At 48.7% G+C, this 27,325-nt stretch overlaps 2 protein-coding genes across 5 annotated transcripts in view; one reads left to right on the forward strand and one right to left on the reverse strand.

The window, feature by feature from the left end:
• The first annotated feature begins 1,289 nt into the window (after positions 1-1,289).
• Positions 1,290-14,186, forward strand: rars1 (arginyl-tRNA synthetase 1). 2 transcript variants are annotated; one of them, XM_035431715.1, is made up of 15 exons: positions 1,290-1,446; positions 3,799-3,933; positions 4,813-5,001; positions 5,295-5,403; positions 5,582-5,682; positions 6,086-6,207; positions 6,893-7,013; positions 7,214-7,343; positions 8,492-8,596; positions 8,955-9,133; positions 9,644-9,753; positions 10,100-10,205; positions 11,280-11,452; positions 11,780-12,027; positions 14,023-14,186. In XM_035431715.1, exons 1-15 carry the CDS (start codon positions 1,402-1,404, stop codon positions 14,130-14,132), a joined length of 1,983 nt encoding a protein of 660 aa, XP_035287606.1. In that variant the 5' UTR covers positions 1,290-1,401; the 3' UTR covers positions 14,133-14,186. The 2 variants fall into 2 exon arrangements, with proteins under 2 accessions (XP_035287606.1, XP_035287607.1); XM_035431716.1 differs by lacking the exon at positions 1,290-1,446 and having other exon boundaries at positions 3,812-3,933; positions 4,800-5,001.
• A 2,758-nt stretch (positions 14,187-16,944) lies between these two features.
• si:dkeyp-23e4.3 (rho GTPase-activating protein 7) overlaps positions 16,945-27,325 on the reverse strand; it is a 47,961-nt gene continuing 37,580 nt past the window's right edge. For 2 of the 3 annotated variants that reach the window (XM_035434386.1, XM_035434388.1), the window contains exons 7-14: positions 25,505-25,664; positions 24,907-25,105; positions 24,064-24,277; positions 21,993-22,110; positions 21,403-21,624; positions 20,328-20,545; positions 18,961-19,134; positions 16,945-17,933 (exon numbers count right to left, since the gene is read on the reverse strand). In XM_035434386.1, the coding sequence (XP_035290277.1) occupies positions 17,825-17,933; positions 18,961-19,134; positions 20,328-20,545; positions 21,403-21,624; positions 21,993-22,110; positions 24,064-24,277; positions 24,907-25,105; positions 25,505-25,664 (1,414 nt within the window). In that variant the 3' untranslated portion in view covers positions 16,945-17,824. The remainder of the gene's footprint in view (positions 17,934-18,960; positions 19,135-20,327; positions 20,546-21,402; positions 21,625-21,992; positions 22,111-24,063; positions 24,278-24,906; positions 25,106-25,504; positions 25,665-27,325) is intronic. The other variant, XM_035434387.1, reaches the window with a different exon arrangement.

Here is a 27,325-nt window from a genome sequence, read left to right on the forward strand (position 1 = left end):
ATTCAAGGTACAAAAACATTTAGCCTGTTTAAGGGGTGTACCACTGTAGGCCAATATTCTTTTTAAGAATGTTAAACTTGTTTCTACATTGAAAACAGATGTGAATATGATATAGAATACATCAGAAAGCAGTAGGCAAATTTTATTTTTTTTCCCCCACTTGAGAGTCTGGGTTATATTGTTTTTAGTCGAGTGTTACCTGGGGATATTTTATTGTGGCGGTACTGGGAATAAAAATGTTAAAGAAAGTCTTACATTAGGACTTTAGGGATTAGAATGTATATGAAGCATGATTACATGTGATTAATGAAACGTGTCTTGATTGACTAGGCGCTCTGTAATGCTGAATCTAAGGCTTGGGCTTAATGTGCTTATGTAACTCTTGGCATGTTTGTTGTTGATGAAACTCGCAGGCGGTAATAATCACGCAGGTTTATGTACGTTTTCCTTTCGAGCGATCGAGTGTCCTGACCTCTGGAATCCACTGTAGCCGTCGTCAGATGAATGATCTGTGTCACGCGGTCTCCAACTTTGATCGTTTGTTTTGAAGTTCAAGTATTTTTTTTATTTTAATTTTTGTTGTTTGATTTTGAATCTGTTGTATTAAAAGATGGCGATGATCCTGATCTTTATATTGTGATGGTTGGTGAGACTCGGCATGTATTTATTGCACTTTTGTGATTTGGGTGTACTCTGTTCTTCTTTTCCCATGAGACTTTTCAAAGCTGTGAATTTAACATTTGACACTGCTATGTGGACCAGCATTGTAAATATTTCACTAGCACAAGAACATGTTTTGTAGTTTCACAACAAATATATGAAGTGTTTTTTTTTCTTCTATGACGTCTGTGTCTGCATTTCTTGTTTGCCATTTGTCTCGTTTAATTTGTGATGTAGATTGTAAAAGTGTATTTGCATCATTCTGTGCCGAACGTAATTATCCTTAAGAGCTGTGTGTGTTGTTTCTGCATTTATGTAAAACCTATGGAATATTATTTTACATTGAATCTCTTGTTGCACGTTTGCAGATGGATAAATTATTCGGATTATACCGTTAGCACAGAAGAGACAAAATATTTTGAATGCGGGCTGAGTGGGTATATTATAACATGAATGGTAATTGTTGAAATTCTAACTGATGTGATATTGAAATCTCAAATAGTTATTTGTAAACGGATACATACCGTGCAGGTTTCGTCCACAGGGGGGCGTAAATTAAGCAGTGGGTAGCTCATATGCTGGCATTACTCTTGCATTTCGGCTTTTTTCTTCTCTTCGGCTGCCGGTTCGTCGGAAACTCGTATAACCGGAAGTAACTCCTAACCATCAGCGTGCTCAGTGCCAACTTAAATATTAGCCTGTAGATATAATAACCAAACTGCGACAGTGTTTCCTGGGAAAATGGGAGATCCCGTGGCAGAGTATGCATCCAGAATTCAACAGCAGGTCAGTCAGCGGGTTCAAAGTCTTTGTATTTATACGATTTCTTAAACCGAAACCTTTTCTCGTAGTTTCACTCGTGCTGATGCAATGTGATAAATCCATTCCATCACATCAGCTAGCAAGCGAATGTTAGCTGCTTAAATGACATTCTGTAGCTGCTTTGCAAGACCTGTCTAATGTGTATGCTCGCGACATAGAGCAGTTATTAATGTAATTAGATGACTGACTAAATTTTATCAGTATGCACAAATTATGAAACTACATGTCATCCGATTTAGCAGCTAACACGTCGCCCTCTAGCTTTACCATCGCTATCTATCATATAGTTAGAAAGCTACCGCTAGCTAACTTGGTAGATAACTAGATTGTGTGCTGTTAACTGTGACACCAGTCTCAATTTCATTCAAAAATACTTTGCTCTTTAACGTAACTGGGCTATCATTTGCTGAAAGGCTCACCAATTTACGGACCGAGTAAGGGATCGGAGGAAAGTGGCTGTTTCTTTGCTATAGCTATATATCTAGACTAGTTAACATGTAACAAACTAGTTAGGACCCACGTTAATAATCCATCTTTGGGGAGGCTTGCTTGGTAAGAAATCTTACTACGCTGTCAACCGGACTCGTGTTAACTACATGGCTATCTAGCAGGATAGGGAGGTCGAACGTTCTGCCTGCAATGTAATCACAATGGGAGTTCCACACAAACATCAAACAAGATTGGCATCTGGGCTCACTTTAACAGGTCATTTAACAAGGAAATATACAAAATCAGAGTCAAGAAAGCTATTGGATCGTTTCAAAAGTGCACTGACAGTTCAGTGATGGCACTTTTATTGTAAATTGACTATATTTATATAGCGCTTTTATCCAAAGCGCTTTACAATTGATACCTCTCATTCACCCATTCACACACACACCAACAGTGAAAGGCTGCAATGCGAGGTACCAGTCAGCTCGTTGGGAGCAATTAGGGGTTAGGTGTCTTGCTCAGGGACACTTCGACACGCCCAGGGCGGGGGATCGAACCGGCAAACCCTCAGACTGCCAGACAACCGCTCTTACCTCCTGAGCTATGTCATCCCTAATTTATGATGATTTAGCTCAGTTTACAAGCATTTGTGCATGCATTTAACGCTGCACTGAAATAAATTGGTCATTAAAAAAAAAATCTAAACGCACCAAAGGCATTATTACACATTTTATAACAAGAAAAACTCACTGAGAAATGAATTTATTATTTATTGATACTTTCGTATATTTCGGTGTCCTAAAAACGTTACAGCTACCAGCGTCCTGGGGGGACTTCTACAGCCATTTCAGAAACAAAATGGCACCAAAAAACAAACAAACAAACAAACAAAATCGGCGCTCGCTATCTTATTCGAAATAACTCCAGATGGGATTTTGTATTGGTGAAATGAAATGTCATTCAAATTGTAGTCAAGCCCTCTCTTGTCATCATTCCGACTGTTCAATTGTGATCCGTTATGCCAGCAAAGAGGCTCTCCGAAATGTTTTATGTCATGGTGGCTCGACCAGTAAATCTAGTTTGAACAAAAACATTTTTGCGTGCGGATCTTAACCAAGATCGTGTCTACAGTATGGCATAACGGATTTCAGTTTTATGAATGGGTGTTTTTTATTAGGGTTAAATGGGCACATGAGCTCGGTCGATTCGAGCATAGACATAGCCACCGGGCAGCTGTTTGAAACGGAGACATTTTTGCACGTATTGCGTTTTGAGAGTACAGTTTTCATTAAATGACGCATCCCATAACAATACCAGTAAATGCCTACAGTATATTCGTTTTACTGTACGAATAGCATACAATATTGGTTCATATTGTTGAAGGAAAACAGATAACCCCACCCTAAAAATCGCACAGGTGATGATGCGTTTCCCTCCAACAATTCTGGCAAATTAGAGATTCACGTGTTTTTATTTGACTATACTGTAGCATTTATGACATTATGCATGAAGCATAAACTGTCAAAATATGTTTTGTGGAAGATGACCGTAACAGATTTGGCCTCCGTTTAATTCCAGGTTTCGGTTTCACTTACGGTTCACGTGATTTCCAGTAAGCTTGCCCGTTATAGTAAATTGTTATCGACAACATTTGCTAATTAGTTAGGACACGTCACGTTAATGATTGATGTCCTGTCTGTATATATTCTCGAAGCCCAGCCTTGACTTCAGATCACTCGTACGCTTGTCATCGCTTTAGGCAGACGGAATAAAATATAGTTTGCAAAATAGTCGTATGCTTCTGTGATTCTGTGCGTCCTCAAATTATCCAAGTTGGTTTTCGTTTACGACTTTGCTGCGTTTCCTGCTCGCGCGTCTCTCTAGGAGCGGGAAATAAAGTGTCTCTCAGCTGAAATTGAGAATCTGAAGAATCCGGAGACTCTCGGAATTTCATCCCAGCTGAATGAGCTCCGAGACGAGAACGCAAGACTGAAGTATCGCCTGAACATCCTTAAGAGAGTGAGTACTGTGCATTAATATTAATCACATTACGGCATATTCTGGGTGGATTCTTGCACTTATCTTGCTGTTGTACCCTTGAGCAACGTACTTAACCTGCATTGCTTCAGTATATATCAGGCTGTATAAATAGATGCTGTGTAAATGTTACTGCATGTAAAAAGTTGTGTAAATTGATCTGCATAAGAACATCTGCTAAATGTCTCTAATGTAATGGTTAATTGCACTTGGATTTTTTTGGTTGTAAACAATAGGATACATAGCGCTACCTTACTGAAAATTCCAGCTGCTGGGATTCTAAACTGGTTTAAGATGCTTTGCTATGTCTTCGACACCGCTAGCTGGTCATAGCTGGAGGTGTGGCTGGTCACTAGCTTGACTAAGCTGGTTAAGCTGGTCGAGTCAAACTGGTGGACTAGCTGACTGTATATACTTGTCAGGTGATGCACAGCTGGTCAACCAGCTAACGGTTTTGAAAACACAGTTTAAACTAGTATAGGCTGGTTTTAAGCTGGAATTCTCGGCAGGGTAAGGTGGATCAGTGAAGTCGTTATCATGCACTTGCATGTGGACACCCCCAGCCTCGAGTATCTGAGGCGTTGAGGGCGGAGTTAACGCACCGTTACGGTGGTTGCCCCTGGCTGCGGCTGTGAATGGAATGGACTGGTAAATGGACTGCATTTATATAGCGCTTTTATCCAAAGCGCTTTACAATTGATGCCTCTCATTCGCCAGAGCAGTTAGGGGTTAGGGGTTAGGTGTCTTGCTCAAGGACACTTCTACATGCCCAGGGCGACATGCCCAGTTTGAACCGGCAACCCTCCGACTGCCAGACAATCGGTCTTACCTCCTGAGCTATGTCGCCCCTGTGATTGACAGAGCCTTCAGGAAGAGAGGAGCCAGTGCAGCAAGACCATGATCAACATCAACCAGCGCCTGCAGGGCGTCTTCGGGGACGCCATCCGCGCGGCCTTCCCCGACGTGGAGAACCCGCCCCTCACCATCTCGCCCAATCAGCAGGCCAAGTTTGGCGACTACCAGTGCAACAGCGCCATGGGGATGGCACAGGTGAGGAGGTGCCGCCCGCCCGCCCGCCTGCCCGTCCTTTATAACCGGTCTTTTAGGGTTCGATACGGGCCGGACCGGCCTGAGCGGGATCTTACGTCTGTTGACAAACGATGAATGACTGAATGCGTTTATTCTAATAAGGCGGGCGTAGGCGTGTTGAAAATGACATGTGCAGTGTTCCATGGAGTGCTTCGCTGAGCGGGGTTATGGAGTGCTTCGCTGAGCGGGGTTATGGAGTGCTTCGCTGAGCGGGGTTATGGAGGGTGAAGAACATCACGTGACGCTCGTTTCAGATAATGAAGGCAAACGGGCTGAAAGTCAGCCCCAGGGAGATCGCGGAGAAGATCGTTCAGAACATTCCGGACAACGACCTGATTGAGAAGACGGAGATTGCTGGACCAGGTCTGATTTTGTTTGTGAAAAATATGATTGTAGACAACTCTTGTTGGGGCTTTCTTACTGTCCAGTCCTAGAAGAGACGTGAAGTAGATCCATACAGTCCGTTCCAATCCCTGAATTTCTGGGGATGATGTTTCTGAACAGTGTCTGAAGGATCTGTATTGTGTTTGTTTACTTGAAGGATTCATCAATGTTCACCTCAAGAAGGCCTTTGTGTCAAAACTTCTGACCAACCTGCTGGTGAATGGAGTGCAGCCTCCCCCTCTGGAATCAAAGAAAAGGGTATATTAATAATAATAATAATAATAATAATATTATATATATAATAATATATAATAATATTATTATTATTTCACTCATTTTGCAAGGATTTAATGCACTAAGTATCAGTATTTCAGGAATGTTGTGGGGGTGTGATTGACAGGTCATGGTCGTGTGATTGAGAGGTCGTGGTCATGTAATTGACATGCTGTGGTAATGTGATTGACAGGCTGTGCTCGTGTATTTGACAGGTGGTGGTGGTGTGATTGACAGGCTGTGGTAATGTGATTGACAGGTGGTGGTGGTGTGATTGACAGGCTGTGGTAATGTGATTGACAGGTGCTTGTGTGATTGACAGGTTGCGCTCGTGTATTTGACAGGTGCTGGTGGTGTGATTGACAGGCTGTGGTAATGTGATTGACAGGTGGTGGTGGACTTCTCCTCCCCCAACATCGCTAAGGAGATGCACGTGGGTCACCTGCGCTCCACCATCATCGGGGAGAGCATGTGCCGGCTCTTTGAGTTCCTGGGCTACGACGTCCTCAGGTGGGTCCGCTGGACCTGCTCAGCCCCGCCCCCTCCTCTTTGCCCCGCCCCCTCCTCCACACACTGTGGCGCGTTTAATCCATGATGAACCCCGTCGCTGAGGGGATGAACCCCGTTGCCGAGGGGATGAACCCCGCCTCTGAGGGGATGAACCTCGTTGTCGAGGCGATGAACCCCGTCTCTGAGGCGATGAACCCCGTTGCCGAGGGGATGAACCTCGTTGCCGAGGGGATGAACCCTGTCTCTGAGGCGATGAACCCCGTTGCCGAGGGGCTGTTTATCTGTGTGGACGCAGCCTCTCTGTGTTTATCAGCAGAGTAGCTCACAGTGGAACTGCAGCTGGAGTCTGCCGTGTCATTTTAAACTGTGCAGATTACAACAGTCCATTCTGAGCTCCATGCAGTTGAATTGTCATAATCTATGGTGCCCCCCCTCCCCCCCTGCACACGCACACACACACGCACGCACACAAATATGCACACATGCACAGATGTGCACACACATACGCGCAGAAATGCGCGCACACACAAACACACATACACAGACATACACACACACACACACATACACAGACATGCACACTCACACGCACAGAAATGTGCGCACCCACAAACACACAAACACACACACACACACACACACACGGCTGCGTTGGCGTTTCCCTGATGGAGCGTGTCTATCTCAGGTTGAATCACGTGGGTGACTGGGGAACGCAGTTCGGAATGCTGATCGCTCACCTCCAGGACAAATTCCCCGACTACCTCACCGAGTCCCCCCCCATCAGCGACCTCCAGGGCTTCTACAAAGTGAGTGTGCGACCCCAAGGGCATTGTGGGATATTGAGTTCAGTTATTCACAGTCACTGTGTCTGTGGCAGCACGCTGGAGCAGCATTGCTGTGAGCGGTGTGACCGTTTGATGTGACGCTTTGATGTGGCAGTTTGATGTGACAGTTTGATGTGACAGTTTGATGTGGCAGTTTGGGCTGACGGTTTGGTTTGATGCAGGAGTCGAAGAAGCGCTTTGACGAGGAGGAGGAGTTTAAGAAGAGGGCGTATCAGTGTGTAGTGCGGCTGCAGAGTAAAGAGCCGGACTTCATCAAAGCCTGGAACCTCATCTGTGACGTGTCCAGGAAGGGTGAGCAGAAGAGCGCACACACACACACACACACACGTATCACTCACACACACACACACGCATGCACGTGCACACACACACACACACCCTCTCTTCTTTACACACGCACGCACACACAGACACACACACACACGTATCACTCACACACACACACACACACACCCTCTCTTCTTTACACACACACACACACACACACACACACACACACACACACACACACACACACACACATATCACTCACACACACACGCCCTCTCTTCTTTACACACGCACGCATGCACACACGCATGCACGCACACACACGCACACACACACACACGTATCACACACACACACACACACCCTCTCTTCTTAACACACACACGCACACACACACGCATGCCCGTACACACACACACACACAAACACACACACCCTCTCTTCTTTACACACGCACGCATGCACACACGCATGCACGCACACACACACACGCACACACGTACCAGAGCATACACGCATACACACCACAACGTTGTCCATATCCCTGGAGTGGTGATGAGGAGGTTATTGGTACAAATCGGGGGCAGAATCGGGCGGGGCAGAATATGTGCTGCAGGGCATGAAAGTATCACCGGGGCAGACTGCAGGCTTTGATTCAGATCCACCACTGCAGAGAACCAGGGCAGCAGAGAGGACTCTTTATCTGCCCAAATCTCCACTGCTCTGAGCGCTGTGGAGCTTTTATTTGGCTGTCCTTGTCTGTGATTTAATGAAAGCAATTTGCTGAGTTCCTTTATCTTGTACAGCCTGTCCAGAATTTTTAAATATGGGTAGAAGCAGTTGTGCCAATGCTATTTTTTTTGGTGAATGTGTTTACCAGATCTGAGTATGAACCTTTTTCTGTTCATTTGTATTCATGGCTTTGCTAAAATGGCACACAGTGGCCACAACTTTGATTCTGAAGTAAATAACAGCTGTGGTGTGAAGAGGCCACTGTGTGTGTTTACTTTCCGATTTGGCTGCACAATCCCTCTTGTCACATTTGAGGGGAAAATCCTAATTTCTCCCTGGATAAAAGGAACTACCCTGTGGTCTGTAGTGACTTCCCTGCTGGGTGTAGTTATGCTCTGTGTGTATAAACTTTAATACGCTATCCTTTCATCTCACAGAGTTTCAGAGAGTCTACGACTGTCTGGACATTCGGATAGTCGAACGTGGGGAGTCCTATTACCAGAATATGATGACTGCTGTGGTGAAAGAGTTTGAAGAGAAAGGTAAATGAAAATCTTTTAAAGAAAAGGAATGTTTGGAGGAGGGGATATGGGGTGGGAGGTTTTTCTGTTCATTTGTCCCGTCATTGTGATTTTTCTTAAATGTCAGCAAGAGCTGCTGGTGTTTTTTTCTTCTTCTGTCCAGCAGAGGGCAGTGTTGCTTTAGGGATCTGAGCTGCTCTCTCCCCCCCAGGCCAGCTGAGGGCAGTGTTGCTCTAGTGATCTGAGCTCCTCTCTCTCTCCCCCAGGCCAGCAGGGGGCAGTGTTGCTTTAGGGATCTGAGCTCCTCTCTCTCTCCCCCAGGCCAGCAGGGGGCAGTGTTGCTCTAGTGATCTGAGCCGCTCTCTCTCTCCCCCCCCAGGCCTGGTTAAGCTGGAGGAGGGCAGGAAGCTGGTGTTCGTCCCGGGGCAGTCCATCCCCCTGACGGTGGTGAAGTCCGACGGGGGCTACACGTACGACACGTCCGACCTGGCCGCGCTCAGGCAGCGGCTGTTTGAGGAGAAGGCTGACATCATCGTCTACGTGACGGACAGCGGGCAGGTGAGCGGGGGGGTCTGGCTCCATCACCAGACGCCTGATTGGTCTGAAAGGAACGTATCGGGTGCCGGTGGGTGTGGAGTTCGCCCTCAGACGGTGTTGGGGGTCTGGGTGGGGCTCTTAGATGCCAGCGGACTCAGATTGAGAGCTGTGAAAGTGGTCGAGGGTGAACTCTGCAGGCCCAACGGCGTCTCATGGAAAGTGGCGGTAAATCTATCGGCTGACAGGAAAGCAAGGTCACCCCGTGAAGGGACTCTGAGGGTTTGGGTGATGCGCCCCTGACAGGGTGCGTGTTAACATGAGCGTGTGTTCATGTATGTGGGTGTTTATATGTGTATATGTATCTGTGTGTGCGTTTGTGTGTGTGTGTGTGCACGTGTGTATGTATGTGTGTGTGTAATGTGCAGGTGCGTGTGTGCGTATGTGTGTGTATTTGTGTGTGTGTGTTTGCACGTGTGTGTGTAATGTCTGCATATTTGTGTGTGTAATGTGCGTGTGTGTGTTTCCTCACAGGCAACACACTTCCAGGTGGTGTTCGCTGCGGGGCAGATGATTGGCTGGTACGACCCCAAGGTGACGCGGGTGGAGCACGCCGGGTTCGGAGTGGTCCTGGGAGAGGACAAGTGAGTGTGCCCCCCCCCCCCCGCCACCCCTGCACTCTGTGGTCACACCCCCCCCCCCCCCACACACACACAGAGCACCTGCGTTTCAGCAGAAGAGCCGCATGGTAATGAGCCTCTGGTCACTCTGCTCTCTCTCTCTCTCTCTCTCTCTCTCTCCCTCCCTCTCTCCCTCTCTCTCTCCCTCTCTCTCTCTCCCTCTCCCTCTCTCGCTCTCGCTCTCCCTCTCTCTCTCTCGCTCTCCCTCTCTCTCTCTCCCCCTCTCTCTCTCTCTCTCCCTCTCTCCCCCTCCCCCTCTCCCTCTCTCCCTCTCTCTCTCTCCCCCTCTCCCTCTCTCTCTCTGCTACAGGAAGAAGTTTAAGACCCGCTCTGGAGACACGGTCAGACTCATGGACCTGCTGGAGGAGGGGCTGAAGAGGTCTATGGACAAACTGAAGGAGAAGGAGAGAGACAAGGTGGGACCGGCAGAACTCTGCTTCGCTCTTACACCACCCTTACCCCCCCTCACCCCCCCTCACCCCCACCCTCAGCCAGGATACCTGCCCTCTGCGTTTACAACCCCCCTGTGTTTCCCAGATCTAGCAACGGGCTCACCTCCTCCCTTCATTTACCATAGCTGTGGCTGGCAGATCTGCAGTTGCAATGGAGCAGAGGGTGTGTCTGGGGGCCTCTGGGCTTGGCGGCTGCATGGCGGATCAGCTGTGCTGTTTTGTGATCCTGTTAGCGGTATCCCCCCCCCCCCCCCCGCCCCAGCAGTCCCCCCCCCCCCAAGCCGTGCGAGCCAGCAGACAGTCTGCTGAAGAGGTGCTGCTAAGGCTTCCTGCCAGGCCGGTAACTGTGAAGGATCCTGAAAGTGATGCACGGCGCGGTAAATTCTGTGGAAAAGTTAGAGGGCGTGTAATCGCACCCCCCCCCCCCACTCTCCTCCCCGGGGGGTGTGATCAATTTAGGCAGCTCCTCTCCAGGAAGCCAATTCTGATCCGTCCCCAGATTTTTATTTTGTTAGCGAGTGTTTATCTCCACCCTTCAAACAGCACTACGGCACGTCTGGCCCCCCCCCCCGAACCCGCCACCTGCTCTGGGGTTCCCATTCTGACACCCCCAACCCCCCCCCACCTGCTCTGGGGTTCCGATTCTGACACCCCCAACCCCCCCCCCCCCCCGCTTTGCTTTGGTGAAGCCGGTATCCCCCCGTACTGAGCTGCTCTCTCTGTAAAGCTTTCCAAGGTGAGGCGTTTAATTGGCCTTTTCAAACGAGATCTTACCGACCAAATTAAACGTCACGCGGGTGAATAAATTGGAGTCAAAGAACACAGATCTGTTTTGTTTTTTTACCTGTCCCGCCCACCCCCCTTGCCCCCTCCCCTCAGTGCGGGGGGGTGTGTTTTACCTCCTCAGTGCGGGGGGGGGGGGGGGGGGGTTTCACCTCCTCTCTCGCGGCTCTGGGCAGTGTCCTACCCGGGAATCGAACCTGCGACCTATCGGTTACAAGCCCAGTTCCTTATCCACTGTGCTACACTCCGTCCCAGGTCCTGACCCCGGAGGAGCTGACGAAGGCCCAGAGAGCCGTGGCCTTCGGCTGCATTAAATACGCCGACCTGTCGCACAACCGCAACAACGACTACGTCTTCTCCTTCGACAAGATGCTGGACGACCGGGGAAACACGGCGGCCTACCTGCTCTACGCCTACACCCGCATCAGGTGAGCTCAGGTAGACCAGCACGGGGCCTACCTGCTCTACGCCTACACCCGCATCAGGTGAGCTCAGGTAGACCAGCACGGGGCCTACCTGCTCTACGCCTACACCCGCATCAGGTGAGCTCAGGTCGACCAGCACGGGGCCTACCTGCTGTATGCATCAGGTGAGCTCAGGTAGACCAGCACGGGGCCTACCTGCTCTACGCTCTGAGCGGGAGGCTTGCTGTTTCTGATCTCCACCCAGGTGGGATAGCGGGTGTTCAGACCCGCTTGTTTTCGGGGCTCACTGGCGGGACTCTAACCCCCGCCCTCCTGCCCGTGTGCGCGCAGGTCGATCACCCGCCTGGCCAGCCTGGACGAGGCGGAGCTCCGGAAGGCCGCGGAGACCACCGAGGTGCTGCTGGACCACGAGAAGGAGTGGAAGCTGGGGAAGTGCATCCTGCGCTTCCCCGAGATCCTGCACAAGATCCTGGAGGACCTGCTGCTGCACACGCTGTGCGACTACCTGTACGAGCTGGCCACCACCTTCACAGAGTTCTACGACAGCTGCTACTGCGTGGAGAAGGACCGGCAGACCGGTACGCGTCCGGCCTGCCGCCCCAGTTTCTCACATCCTTCCTCAGCCCACAGATATGCCATTAGAATGCTTTCAACTGATGTCACAATCACTGCTAATGCTGATGTCACAGTCACTGCTAATGCTGATGTCACAGTCACTGCTAATGCTGATGTCACAGTCACTACTGGTATCTGAAAGCAGTGGAGTTCTAGAACTCTGACTTAGAAACCTACTTTTCAGAGAGTTAATCACACGCCAGCTTTATTATTTTATGTTTTGCATGTTGTAATTTGGTCGGTATTAACTGATGCGTGTAGGCTGATGACTGTTTTAACTGCCTGTCACTGTTTAAATCGCTGCACGCTATTATTTTTGCAGCCCATAAACATAGTGGATTGGAAAATTCAGTGCAGAGACATAACTCTTACAGTGTTAGCCCCCAGGGTGGAGGTGTAGGGGGGGGCGGGGAGTGTTCGGGGCAGCTTTGGGTATTTATGGGTGTGTCGGGTGTTCTGCTGTTTTCCTGGCTGAGTTACTGCGGCTGTAAATAAGCACAACCCCCCCGCAAGGAGAGCTGTCTCTTTGAGTGAGACACGCCAGGTCCTGCCAGAGTTTCAGTTTCAGATTGGGCATGGTCACCAACTGACCCGCCCTCATCTGCACTGGACCGCCTCTGATTGGACGAGGCCGCAGATCGACCCGCCCTCACCTGTGCAGAAACGCGTCCGATTGGGCGAGGTTTACTCCCCTTCGCCTTTCAGCTCTGCGATTGCGTCCCGCGCTTAAAGAAAAGCCTGAAAGTCTCGCGGTTGTGTGGAAATTTACGAGCTTTCTAGAGCTGCTGCCGATTTCTTGGACACTGGAAGTTACAGCAGCGGTAATGATGATGTGGTTGGATGTTAAAATGTCCTAAATGCGTAAAATTAGGTCTGTACTCGGATGAGTTAATACCGTAGTAAATTAGAGTAGTGTGCTCCAGTATTTGTGTTGAGAAATGATGGCCCTTTTTTTTTTTTACCTCAAACATTTCCATCTGTTAGTTAATCCTCCTGTTTCTGGCTCCCTGACACACAAAAATATCCTCCAGGATTTCTGGTCGGACCGGAGAGTCTGGTGGGAGGAGGCTCTTCTTAACCTTTGTGGGGAGGCCAAGCTCCCGACCAATCCCGTGACTCATAGGCCACGTTAACCACAGCGCCGGATTAAGTGCTTTTGGTGTATTACAGGACTATAAAATTCAAAATGTGACACATTTTTGTGGGAGTTGTGAATAACTGCGGCTGTCTGCTGTAAATTTAAGGCGGAATGCTTGCGTATAGCGGCAGTGTTCTGAAGCTGACAGGAGTAGGACTGGGGCTGTGATTATGAATGTGATTATGAATGTGATGATGAATGTGATGATGATGATGATTATTGGTATGATTGAGGTTTGAATGGGTGGCATGTATAGCGCTGAGTTTAGCCAGCCTTCGCTGTACAGACGGAGTCTTTATCGCTGCTTACAGCTCCCTGTCAGGTGATCTGTCTGCACCCTGTCAGGTGATCTCTCAGCACCTGCTGGTATTCATTTTACGCATTTCGCTTTACCGCTCTTCCAGAACGCCCTATACGGGGGCCCTGGGGTGTTTTTATTTAGGGCCTGAAAATGCCTCTGCACCCCCCCGTCCCCTTGCAACAAACTCCTGTTCTAATTTACACTCCTTTACTCTTTTTCTCCTTATAGTGTGGTCGTGTGGCTAATTTAAAACATGTCTATTGCAGCAGTAAACTGGGTATTTAAAACATGTCCATTTGAGGGCTAAACTCAGCCTTTTGTTGTCCAGCACTCTGTGTTAAGAAGCGTCTGTTAGGAGAACATTCTGGAAGAACATTCTGACCTGGTGCAGCGAAGCCTCTAAAATGGCCGCTCTGACCTCCCTCCCTCCCGTCTGTCTGTCTGTCTGTCTGTCTGTCTGTCTGTCTGTCTGTCTCCCCTGTCTGTCTGTCTGTCTGTCTGTCTGTCTGTCCCGTGCAGGCGAGGTGGTGAAGATCAACGTGTGGCGGCTGCTCCTGTGCGACGCCACGGCGGCCATCATGGCTCGGGGGTTCGACATCCTGGGGCTCACTCCGGTGCAGAGGATGTGACCGCGCGAGTGCCTCTCTGTCCCCTTTAACGCTAAACCCCCATTACCCCCCCCCCGTACCCACTAAACCCCCATTACCCCCCCCCCCCCCCCCGTACCCCCTAAACCTCCACCCCCCCCCCCGTACCCCCTAAACCTCCACCCCCCCCCCCCCGTACCCCACTAAAACAGTTTCTCCTCTGTTAGCATCGCTCTGTTGTTTTACTGTATCCCACATAAATGTAAAATGGCCGCCTGTTAGAAGGCTTTGGCGCCGCGCTCGGCGTCCTCGGTATAAACGCTCCGGCGCTCCGGGCGCGGAAGTGAGGCCCGGCGGGGACGGCTGCCAGGATGGCGGTATTTACCAGCGCCTCCGTTACATCACAGTCTTACACCTCAGCTCTCGTTAGCGGCCGACGCGCCACGCTGACCCTCTTTGGGACGGGACGTCTACGCCGGGCTTCAGCGGAGAGGCGGGCTGCACTTCCTTAGGAAGGATCCGATTGGCTCTCTGGGCCAGGATGGGAAATCAGAAGAATTGGATTTGGCCGGTTATTTATACATAAACAGATAATTAACTCACATCTCTTATTTCACATCTATCATCCAAAGTTAAATTCTGTTAAAAATTACCTTCTGGTTACAACTTTAGTCTTCCTTGATAGTTTTTTAAAAAACATAACTGCCAAAAGTAACTGAATACTGTCTGCCTTTTCTAATCTGGGGCTTGCTGCTGGTGCCCTGGGTGTGTGCCAGGACGTCGAGGTCAGAGGAGTGTTGGTGATTAATGTGGTGTTGTGTGCTGGTAATGAGCGGGATGATTAATCGAGTTGATTAAAGGAGCTAAATGGACCTTTGCTTATTTATTTGTTCATTGCGCGGACAAGCGTGGACCCTGCGGTGGCATCACAGGGCTGAAGGGTGAATTACTGCTCGGGAGGCGGGAGTGGAGAGGAATGAATTCCAGGTGTTCACCTTCCCGAAGAAAAGAAATCCTCATCGTCTGCACGGCACTTCCTTCCGGTTTCACTCCATTATTACCTCTCACCTTTGTTTTAGAGAAACGGTGATCATGTGATGAACCATCACGCCTTTTTCAGTTCTCGCGTTTTTCCGGTTTTCCGAGGTGCAGTGGGAACAGAAGGGCACGAGGACGCTGGTGACTGGAGCTTCTCTGTCTTGATCTGGTGTGTTTGAGATTCAGACCCACTTTGCTCTCTCGTCAAATCGTTATTTTTACATAAATACACAACATTTATTAATCTTAAGTTGGGAAAACCACCGTAAATCCGAAGACTCGGAATTTCACTCCGAACAGGACGGAATTAGCTGGCATTCCTTCTGCTGGGAAGTCTGGCTTACAGATGGGAAAGGGAACCTTACAGAAAAATTCAGCAAAAATTCAGTAATCAGTAAATATTTCACACTTGCCCTCTTCTGTAGCTGCCAGCTCACAGCTCAGGCCAGAAGCAGCTTGTCTGACTGCATTTACGGTTTTAACTGGGTATTTCAATATGGATGTAAAACTGCTATGGATAAACCTACCTCGCTTTTTTTTTACTGATCACTTTATGCCCAAATTCTGCAGTAGTTACATCTCTTACAGAAGCAAAACGTGTTCCTGTTTACCCTCTACAGCCTGTTTTTGGTCTGTCCTCTATCATTTAAACATGAATCACAGGTGCATGAAAAGAGCTGATCAGTTTCTGGATTTCATGCCAGTTATGTTAATTTTTAAAAAATTAAATCAATCATTTACATGATTCGTTTACAAGCGGATTGATGGCTTGAAACTGTCTTTATCTGAGGTGTGTTACTGTAGCCTAATATTGAAGTGAACCAGCGTTAGTGTCTACATCTGACTGAGCGAAAACCACAGCCGCCCTCTTGGACTTGAGAATGCACTTGTGCTTTAAAGCGATTTCAGCAGGTCATCCTCCCTTGGTGGCTTTGATCTGTTAAAGATGCGTTTTATACTGAAGTGGAACATGGAAATGAAACCAAGTTTTATATACATGCTTATAGTTATAGCAGAGATTATAGTTCTTACAATGTTGAGAATGCCCCCCCCCCCCCCCCCCAAAAAAAAAACGGTTTAAATGTTCCTTTAAGGCGATTGAAAACCTTTGGCACTTGTGAACAAACTACCCAGCACACACCCAAACTACCCAGCGCACACCCAAACTACCCAGCACACACCCAAACTGACCACACCCACAGGTATCATCCCCACATTTCAACCATTAACACTGGGAGCGTGCAGAAGTCATGTGATACCACATGACCAATGGGAGCCCTTTGGGGGGGAAAAACCATGATGGTGGGTGTTTAGTGTAAGGTCATTTCGAACCCTTTAACCAGCAAAGTAATATTTTTGTGAAGTTATTATCCTGGCTGTTGTGTCGATAATTAAAACACACATGTAAACATCAGCTGTGAATCAAACGTCCACATCTTCTGTATTTATTTTGGGTTTTTTTTCTCTTAAATCCTCTAATTAGCAGATCAGCACATGGTGCAATGTTAATATTGCGGTCATTCAAACGCCTATCAAGTTCAGTGCATGCTGAAGGTCGCTATAATGCTTTATAGGAAAGAGGTCATTTAAAGGTCAAGCTTTTACACTGGGGTTTCATCACCTTTGTTAATAAATTAAATTAAAATAATCTGAATAAAAAGCAACATTATAAATAATATAAAAAATCACTTGTAAGGAAAGATCATATTTGAAAATGAGTATTTTTTTTGAACCGCGGTACTGTAGAGCAATTTGTGAGTTCTGTGGCTAGCTCTGTAGTGCATGATGGTTAATCTGATTAAACACAAGTCAAAAATCATTTGAAGGTTTACATTTTTACTAACACATTTACAAAAGGGGGGAAAATCATTTGTTCACTATACATTTTTAATAAAGATTTAATAAAAGCATTTTGATAAATAATCTTAAAAATTAACTTTGTCTTTCGAATAAAATTTTTCATATAACACATTTTGAATATGTACACCCATAAACATACCTTCTTGCAAAAAACTTTTGAACTGTATGCATAATCCTATACAATATCTTTGGATGTTAGAACTTGGAAGGCTTGCAATAAACGTCTTGGTCCAAAAATACTTGCATGTCGAATCAGAAATACACAAAGATAAAGAATTTATCTGATTGAACACGGTCAGTGGAGATCAGCTGTGAATGTTAGAATTATAGGAACAGCAACGTCTTGTTGAATATCAGGATGAATAATTCTCAAAATAATCTTACCAGCGCACAGCAAGTCTTCAAAGCGTGATTAACATTCCTCACATGAATACAACAACGTTTCTCTGCAGAAGTCATTTGCTCAGTCAGCAATCAAGTCCTCGAAGAGGTAGGTTTGAACTCTGTGTCTGTGGGCTGTCCCAGAAGACTTGCTTTCAGTCTAAAATAACGAGCAAGATCGTAGAGCTCAAACTCTCCTGAAACGCTCTGCCCTTCGATCATTCAGTCAAACAAGACGAGACGTTTCATTACTCAGACGGTCCTCGTCAGCTCTGATGATCTGACGATTCTAAAAACCGTTTGTCTGGAGGTGTCATTTTTCTCACAGCTTTTGGGTGGCTGGGGTACCCTTTTGACCCTTTCTGTAAGTTCTCTGAAGGTTGTGTGTTTAGTTATTTCTGTTGGAAAGCAGGTAAAGAGTCTTCAAGTGCTTGAACCTTCCCTTGCTGCTGCACTCATATTTTCATCTCTTTCACGTCTGGTCTGAAGGAGTCTCTAACTTTCCCCAGCTTCAGTGCCAGAAGGTATCCGGCCACTCTGTTGTACCAGTCTGGTGAGCGCCCCCTGCAGGTGAGAGATGGAATCACAAAAAGAACAAAAATTCATATGAGCAGTCCCCAAAATGTTTTAAAAATAAGAAATCCGTATCCCTGACAGACTTCTAGTGAAGACTGTTTTATTTGGCTAATGCTTTCCAAGGACCTTTACCCTTGCTTCTGTTTCTAAGGAGCAGAATTCCATTTGCCTACAAAAGTAAAGTCAAGCAGGCCCAAAGGCCGTGCGTGAATGTCCCCCTCTTCAGTGAGCGCCAGGTCATAAAGTTCACGTCACGGTAAATCCCCCCCCTTCCCCCCCCCCCGCCCCACGCCCGCCCGCCGCGTCCGGTTTCCACACCGCCATCGCGCCGCAGACCGCGGCGTAAGAAAGAACCCGCCGGGTTAACCCGCCGCTGTAGGACGTGATGAAACATTACCCATCATCCTCTGCTTCTGTAATGGTAACTCTGCCTCCTGTCACCCTCTTTATTTAAAGCTTCACGTACCGCAGCTCATCTTAAACTGAGTGGGCGTCGCTTCTCGAAGGAAACGGTTTGGGGCGGGGGGGGGGGGGGGGGTAATGGTAACGTGTTGGGTGGGCCGTCTGGGCTGGTGCTGAGGGCTCTCCTGATACCCGGTCTCCATTACATGGCTGGTTTCATTAAATCTGCTGAAGCTAATGGAACAGCGGGGGGACGGGCGGGGGGGGGGGCTTCAGAGTAACTCTGACTCCCCGGAGGAGAGGAAATTGATCATCTAAACTGCCGCAGGTCTGAGGGAGCTTTGAGCACTAAATCACAGGAGTGAGAGTGTGTGAGCTCCGTACGAGACCGGATGAAGGGGTAGTGTCTCTCTCTCTCTCTCTCTCTCTCTCTGTCTCCTCTATCTCTTCTGGTCTTTTTCTCTGGTCTTTCTCGCTCCCTCCATACCACTCTCTCCCTCCCCTCCCTTTTTTTTCTCTGTCTCAATCTATCTTCTGGTATCTTTCTCTTGTCTCTCTCCCTCCATCTCTTTCTTTCTGTGGTCTTTCTTCCCCCCCCCCCCCCTGCTCTCACCTGGTGTCCGTGCGGCAGACGTGTGTGAGCCGCGCCCTCCCGGTGCCCAGCGGCTCCAGCAGGTGTACGCAGGTGAGCACCTGCGCTCTCACCCCCCGGGGCGGGGCGTCGGGGTGCTCGGTCGACGCCGCGGCCAGGACGGTAGCCCCCGACGACGGGTCGCGCTGCCAGGTCCTGGGACAGACAGACAGACGGACGGAACGGGACAGACGGACGTCAGCTCCCCCCGATAATGAGATGACTCGCGTTCTGCGGTCGCCACGTGAGCACGGCTTCACACGCACAGCGCAGGGTCCGGCAACGGCGGCCATCTTTAGCGTCAGACGTCACTGAGCATTAACCTGCCAGGGTGCTGTGTCTGCTGTGCATCACATTCACACACCTGCTGTCCTCTCACACTCCTGCTGTCCTCTCACACTCCTGCTGTCCTCACATACACCTGCTGTCCCCACACACACCTGCTGTCCTCACACACACCTGCTGTCCTCACACACTCCTGCTGTCCTCACACACACCTGCTGTCCTCACACACGCCTGCTGTCCTCTCACACTCCTGCTGTCCTCACACACTCCTGCTGTCCCCGCACACTCCTGCTGTCCTCACACACACCTGATGTCCTCACACACACCTGCTGTCCTCACACACTCCTGCTGTCCTCTCACACACGCCTGCTGTCCTCACACACACCTGCTGTCCTCACACACACCAGCTGTCCTCACACACTCCTGCTGTCCCCACACACACCTGCTGTCCTCACACACTCCTGCTGTCCTCACACACACCAGCTGTCCTCACACACACCTGCTGTCCTCTCACACACCTGCTTTCCTCACACACACCAGCTGTCCCCACACACTCCTGCTGTCCCCACACACTCCTGCTGTCCCCACACACACCTGCTGTCCTCACACACTCCTGCTGTCCTCTCACACACCTGCTGTCCTCACACACTCCTGCTGTCCTCACACACACCTGATGTCCCCACACACTCCTGCTGTCCTCACACACACCTGCTGTCCTCACACACTCCTGCTGTCCCCACACACTCCTGCTGTCCTCACACACTCCTGATGTCCTCACACACTCCTGCCTGGGACCCATTTGCTGCTTAGACCTGCGTTACCTGTGCAGGTACTGACAGACGAGGTCACTGAAGGGCAAGTCCTGAAGGCCACTTGGCATTAGTTCAGACGCCCAACCCTAGAAGTCAGATGTTTGGTGACCCAAACAGCTGGTGCCTCTGAATCAGTGCATATTTCTTTTTTCCTCGCCCTCTATGTGGTGCTGCAACCTGGCCTTCCTAATTTCTCCCTGTGTTCTCTAACGGGCCAGGGGCAGGTTTGGGGATTGGGGGGGGGCTTGTTACCTGAGCAGCACGTGGTCCAGGGGGGGCCGCGCCCCCACCCCCTGCAGGGTGTAGCGGTACACCTCGGTGTCCTCGCCCAGCCTCTCGATCACGCCGCAGTGCTGGAGCTCCTCCTCCCAAACCTGCTGCTCCCGCAGGAGGAGGTGCAGCGCCTCCTCCACCGGCGCCTCCACCTCCACCACCGCCTTCCAGGAGCGCAGGGGGAGCCCGTCCTCCTCCTGACGACCACACAGACAGGACGGTCACAGACGGGACGGTCACAAAGCCCTGCACCCCAGGTGAGTGTGGGGGAGGGGGGAGGGGGGGAGGCGTTCCCTTTGTACCCAGTTCATGCATTTCCTCCAAGCAAGTAATTTGGGTAACACTACAATAACATCACATGAATTGGCATTAACTAATGTACTTGTTCACATTAATTAATGATGTACAAATACATACAATACAGTTTTCATTAGGTAGTAGTTAAGAAATTAATGTATTAGTTACATGAGTAGTTATATATGGGGAAAACATAGAATAAGCTCATAATTAGTTAACCTTTAAAAATACATAAACTTTTTTTCCTATATAAATTGTTAACATGAATTCATGATGTACAAATACATTAACAAAGCTGTACACATTAACTTTTAATTAGTTAGCATTTAACATTAAATTACTTACAACATTAATGCCAATTCCACCTTATTGTGAAGTGTTACTGTAATTTGTTGTTTTTTTATTAAATGAAAATCTGTAATATTCAGAATATATTCATATCTGCAGGTTTTGTTCTGCAAATTTACGGTCATGTGCTCTGGGTCATGAACTGAATCCCATTGACTGTCTTTAGGCCCTGCGTCTCTACAAAAGGACGCACAGGTATGTACACCTGAAAAATGCACACCTAGGCAACGGAGCATGATTACATATCTGCTTCAAACATGTCAGCTGCACCTTTGTGAAGTTTCTGCTCCTGAACAGTGCGTTAGTAGACCTGGGAGGCCTCTGCTTTACAGTAAGAGCAGAATTACTGTGGATGAGAAGGTGTGAGTGATTTGGGGTGATTTGGGGGGATTTGGGGTGATTTCCGCACCTTTCTGAACGCCAGGTCGACACTATTTGGGCTGGAGAAAGGCGCCCAGCCGCGGAACCCCTCCCTGGCCTCCCGCAGGACGTCCTGAACGCAGAGGTCTAGCGCCTCACGCTGGTCCTGCTCCGCCTCGCTGAGGTCCGGCGGGAAATGCCACCCGTCCCCCGGCTGGAGAACTTCATCTCCCAGAATGCCCTGGTTCTGCATCAGCCAGTCCCTTGGTACCTGGGAACAAGCAGTAGCCAATAACATCACGCTACACCAACATAGAAACGCACTCCGGAATGTGAATGGTCAGCACAGTCAAACAGGTGTGAACAGATAGAAAGACTGCCTGAGTGATTGAGTGATTGATTGATTTGCATTGACCTGCCTGTCATCTCATGAGAATTCTTTGTGCACTGTGCTGAATGTAGTCTTGTGCATTCACAGGTCTGTGAACAGACGTACCTGGTCTCATGTGTTCACTGCTCTGGAGACAGACGTACCTGGTCTCATGTGTTCACTGCTCTGGAGACAGACGTACCTGGTCTCATGTGTTCACTGCTCTCGTACCTGGTCTCATGTGTTCACTGCTCTGGAGACAGACGTACCTGGAAGAGGTGAGCGGACTCCGCCACCAGGTGAGCCAGCCCCTGTGTGGCAGCGAGGTTCTCACTCAGGTCCCTCTGGTCTGGCCTGCCCAGGCTGTGCTTCCTGTGGCTCGACCTGCTGGAGAGCAGTAATCATCATCATCTTCATCATCATCTTCAAAACAACAGCAATATCAATAATAATAATAATAATCATCATTATCATCATCATCATCATCAAAAACAGCAGCAGCAACAGCAACAACACATTTTATTTGCTTGTTCAGTAACTCTTTGTATATTCCCATGCAAGTGTGGTACAATTGAGCACGATAAGATACTGAATAGCCTGAAATAGCATCAGTATCCGTGGAGACGTCAACAACCTCAACGATGCTGTCGTGTCGAGGTGTAAGGATGTCGGCCAGGAAGTGTCCGAGCTTCGTTCAGATCCTCACAGAGCGCACGGGAGCCAGTGAATCCCAGCCCGAATCTCAGCGCTCGTTTTCAAATTCAATCAATCGATCAAATTATATTTGAATTTGTATTTATTTGTATAGCGTATTTTACAGCTGTTGTCACAATATGCTTTACAGACAAGATACTGTTTTCACCGATCACTTCCTGTTTTCTCTAAAACCTGTGAAGCTTTGAACAGGAAGCGCAAACCCCAAATTGGTGTTGTCACTAATATCACCACCACTTCTTCAAAACCAATTTAGCGCTGAATTTGCATCCAGCCCGAGCTCATTTCTGCACGTCTTTCTGAATTAGAGCCACGTTTCCAAACGTATGTCTGCGTATACACACGTACCTTTATACATATCTGCTTGGGCATGAAACGCCTTATTAAATCACCGTTTTCCTTTATCATCTCAATTTTTTACAGTTATTTTTCGAAGTGAATGTGACAGATTCTTTCCCGGCGCGCGTTCAGAGACGAGGAAGAGATGAGGAAGAGATGAGGAAGAGACGAGGAAGAGATGAGGAAGACGTGCGGCGGGATTCGGAGCGCTGCCACCCTCTTCGGCGCAGCGGGTGATCCTACGGTTCTGACGGCGTTTGAGCTGCGCAGGCACGCGGAGAGGACAGGGAGGGGTTTTTTTTGGGGGGGGGGGGGGGACGCTCGCTGCAGTAAGAGCCCGCGCCCCCCTTCGTGAGACATCACAGCGCTTTCCCAGCATTCCGAAATCACAGCGTGTTCTCTGAGACGCTCCGAGAAGAGAGAGAGGCGCGTACGAGGCTGTGGTGTTCCCCGTCCCACACACCCGCCAGCGAGAGCCCCACACATCCTTATCTCCTCACAGCAAGCCTCAAAGTCTCCTTTAAAAAAAAATTATCAAAATCTTCTGCTCTGTCACACACACACGCGCACACACACGCTCTCTCTCACACACGCATACACACACTCTCTCTTTCTCTCTCTCTCGCTCTCTCTCCCTCTCTCTCTCTCCCCCTCTCTCTCTCTCTCTCTCCCTCTCTCCCTCTCTCTCTCCCTCTCCCCCTCTCTCTCTCTCTCTCTCTCTCTCCCTCCCTCTCTCTCTGTCCCCCTCTCTCTCTCTCTCTCTCTTGCCCGTTTTCCTATAACCAGATTAAATGAATTATAGATATAATGTGCCCTATATCTGTGCAGAACTAAAGCCAGATGCTGAGCTGCGCTGGGTTGCATAAGCGCTGGTCACACTAAATGTGCCTGAAAGCTGCTCATTAAGAAAGGTAGCGGGGTTTTGGCTGCCTTGTGTTCTGTGAGCTTTACTTTGTTGTGAAATGGGACACTTCTGAGATGCGTTTATTAATGTTATAAAAACGGGTAAAATATGTGCTGGATCCCAAAAAAGAACACACTGCGGATTTCTCTAATAATCTGTACCAGGACAAATCTTACGCAACACGAGTTGTGCAAGTTGAGAGAGTATTTTGTGTGTGTGTGTGTGTGTGTGTGTGTGTAGAATCCAGGGCTTTACTGCAGTGAGGAGAGCTTTACCTGGTGCTGCTGTCTCTCTCCAGGTGAGAGTTACCTGGTGGTGGTGCTGTGGGGTTTCAGGTGAGAGTTACCTGGTGGTGCTGCTGTGGGGTTTCAGGTGAGAGTTACCTGCTGGTGGTGCTGTCTCTCTTCAGGCTGTTCAGGTGGAAGAGCGATGGAGCCAGGCAGACCGCCACGTTCGTCGGGGTCATCTGGTTCTCCTTGGCGCACGCCACCACATCCCTGAGGAAGAGGAGGAGGGTCTGCAGGGCCTCCCTGTTCTCGTCCGGCAGGAGGAAGATGGCCGCCTGCACGCCGGCGAACTGCTGGTCCTTCGGGAAGTCTGAGATGAGAGAGGATGGACAGTGAGCCCGGTGGGGGGGGGAGGAGACGGATTGGTAGGACAGGGCTGGCATACCGCCAAGAGTAGGTAGATGTGGAGAGAGGACTGCAGCTCTTACACTGATAGACGTGGAGAAGGACTAAAGCTCTTATACTGATAGATGTGGAGAAGGACTACAGATCTTACAGTCGTAGATGTGGAGGATGGTCTACAGCTCTTACACTGATAGATGTGGAGAGAGAGACTACAGCTCTTATGCTGGTAGATGTGGAGAAGGACTACAACTCTTACACTGATAGATGTGGAGAGAGAGACTAAAGCTCTTATGCTGGTAGAAGTGGAGGAGGACTACAACTCTTACACTGATAGATGTGGAGAGAGAGAGACTACAGCTCTTACACTGATAGATGTGGAGAAAGACTATAGTTCTTACACTGGTAGATTTGGAGAAGGACTAAAGCTCTTACACTGATAGATGTGGAAAGGGAATACAGCTCTTACACTGACAGATGTAGAGACTACAGGTCTTACACTGATAGATGTGGAGAAAGACTATAGTTCTTACACTGGTAGATTTGGAGAAGGACTAAAGCTCTTACACTGATAGATGTAGAGACTACAGGTCTTACACTGATAGATGTGGAGGAAGGACTCGCAGAGCTTGCTGGAGAAGATGGGCTCGGGCAGGTCCCTGAAGTACTGCTTCACCATGTCAGCCACGTCGTACGCAGACTGGCCCTCGTAGCTCACGCCTGCCGGGTCGGCCTCCACCATCTCCCGCAGGGCCTGGATCCGAGACTTCACTCCGGACTTACGGAACAACCCCACCTGGGAGTGAGAGGTGAGAGCGTTGGTGTGGAGGCGATGTGGAGAGATCTGAGAGTCATTTCCTGGAAGTGTGTGTGTGTGTGTCTGTGTGTGTGTCTGTGTGTGTTTGGCAGTGTAATCTCCGCAGAATCATGGCATAACTGCATCAATTTTTCAGATGATACTTCAGGCCACAGGAGTAGCAGACAGGAAAAATAACTAAAACACCACACAGCACAGCCATCCTAACAGTCTCCAATAATACAGACCAAGCCAAATGACTGTAGGGATAAATGTTATGTAGTCCTGTACGGCACGTTTATGAGCCGGCTTTATAACTTTACGAGCCTGTCCCACAGCAGCCTGTGACTGATCACCGGTCACCGAGGCTTGTTCTTAAACAAGACGCTAAAGACCCACCTGGTCCAGGCCCTCTGCTCTCAGGTAGTGCAGGGCCTTCAGGATGCCGGGGGGTAGGGGGTACCCCGTCTGCTGCACGCTCTGAAGCAGGGGAACCCCAAATACCCTTCCGTCCCAGGACTCCGGGGCCCTCGTCTTCCTCATGGTCTTTGGAACAGTCCTGAAAAACAGGGGTGGGGCAGGCTGGTTATGTGGCTGGCATTAACACTTTAAGAAGCAGTTTGTCTAAGTTATAATAAAACTGTTCTGGTGCAGTTCTCCTTACCCCGTGTCTCTAGGGTGCTGCTGAGCGAGAACTGAGGAATTGTAAAGAAGCAAACTCTGCTTTATTTCTGAAATGGAACGACTGCTGCTTCGTTCATCTTGATATTGAAATAACTGCCACTCGGCTTTAGAATTAATCATTCGGTCTTTTTTGTGCCTGCTTTTCGAAACATAGTCAGGACACCAAGGTTTAATTGACAGGGATTAATTTGTCAATTATGTATTGGCTTTCTTTGCGGATAAATTATTACGATGACTTATTCAGCAATATGGCATCCATTTTTATGTTTTTGAACCATGCTAAAACCATTAAAAACCAAAGGCAGTCAAAACCCATTGATTTATGAACTGGTGCTAGACACACACACACACGCACACACACTCTCACAGACACACACACCCATGCCCACAACACACACGCCCACACACACATAGACACACAGACACACAGGCACACATACACACGCGCATGGTAAATGGTAAATGGACTGCATTTATATAGCGCTTTTATCCAAAGCGCTTTACAATTGATGCCTCTCATTCGCCAGAGCAGTTAGGGGTTAGGGGTTAGGTGTCTTGCTCAAGGACACTTCGACACGCCCAGGGCGGGGTTTGAACCGGCAACCCTCCGACTGCCAGACAATCGGTCTTACCTCCTGAGCTATGTCGCATGCACACACACACACACACACACACAGGCACACATACACACGCGCGTGCACACACACACACACACGCAGACACACACACACACCCATGCCCACACACACACAGGCACACATACACACGCGCGTGCACACGCGCACACACACACAGACACACACAGCGCTGGATCTCTTTGATAGGGTCAGCTCCAGTTAGGATTTAATTTACAGTCTGTCCCTCCATTCTTAACTCTGAACCAGGCTGTTCAATTAAACTCAACATCAACCCCACTCCATTAGCTTAATAAAGTACCGCTGGTGATTAAATATGATTGCTTATCTGAAGAGACCCAACGTTTTTTTTTTTCTTGTGTGTGTTTTAATTTATTTCCTCCCCTTTGTAATAAGTAGACCCACAGGACATCAGATATGACTCATCAGACAAGAGGGCCGAGTCGAGCTGATTGGATGAAACAAATGAGACACAAAACTTATCTAAACCCAAGCTTTTACCTCCCCTGTGACCGTTCTGCATACTGAAGCGCCGGATCGATGGGAACATGCGGAGGGGCCGAAGTGGGCCTTTCTTTGTGCTTTGCTCAATGATTGTTAAAACAAATAGCCCAATTACTCTCCTCTGCAAAAGTCAATTACGCTGTCCTTTCGCCTCCAGCAATCGGTTCTACCCAGGTTCACCGCACAACTGCATAATGTCAGACTCTTTATTAATTGTCCCGCGGGGAGCTGAGTTTTTGAGTTTCCGTCTGGAGGCAAACGAAAACGCAATCAGAGCTCGCAATGTAAACAATAACTCAGGACGGATTATAATCCATCATTTGTACATTCCCCGTTGACGCCGTTTGAAGGCTAGCTGCTATTAGCCAAGTGGCATTACCCAAAATGAAACAAAGCA

Source organism: Anguilla anguilla, chromosome 9 (genome assembly GCF_013347855.1).
Source record: "Anguilla anguilla isolate fAngAng1 chromosome 9, fAngAng1.pri, whole genome shotgun sequence".
Classification (NCBI taxonomy): Eukaryota; Metazoa; Chordata; class Actinopteri; order Anguilliformes; family Anguillidae; genus Anguilla; species Anguilla anguilla.

What these genes read in the sequence shown, in the direction of transcription:
- rars1 (XM_035431715.1), top strand. Translation starts at nt 1,402, where the DNA reads ATGGGAGATCCCGTGGCAGAGTATGCATCCAGAATTCAACAGCAG. An exon ending in CTCTGGAATCAAAGAAAAGG is followed by an intron (nt 5,683 to 6,085) that starts GTATATTAATAA and finishes TGTGATTGACAG; the next exon opens with GTGGTGGTGGACTTCTCCTC. An exon ending in TACGCCTACACCCGCATCAG is followed by an intron (nt 11,453 to 11,779) that starts GTGAGCTCAGGT and finishes GTGTGCGCGCAG; the next exon opens with GTCGATCACCCGCCTGGCCA.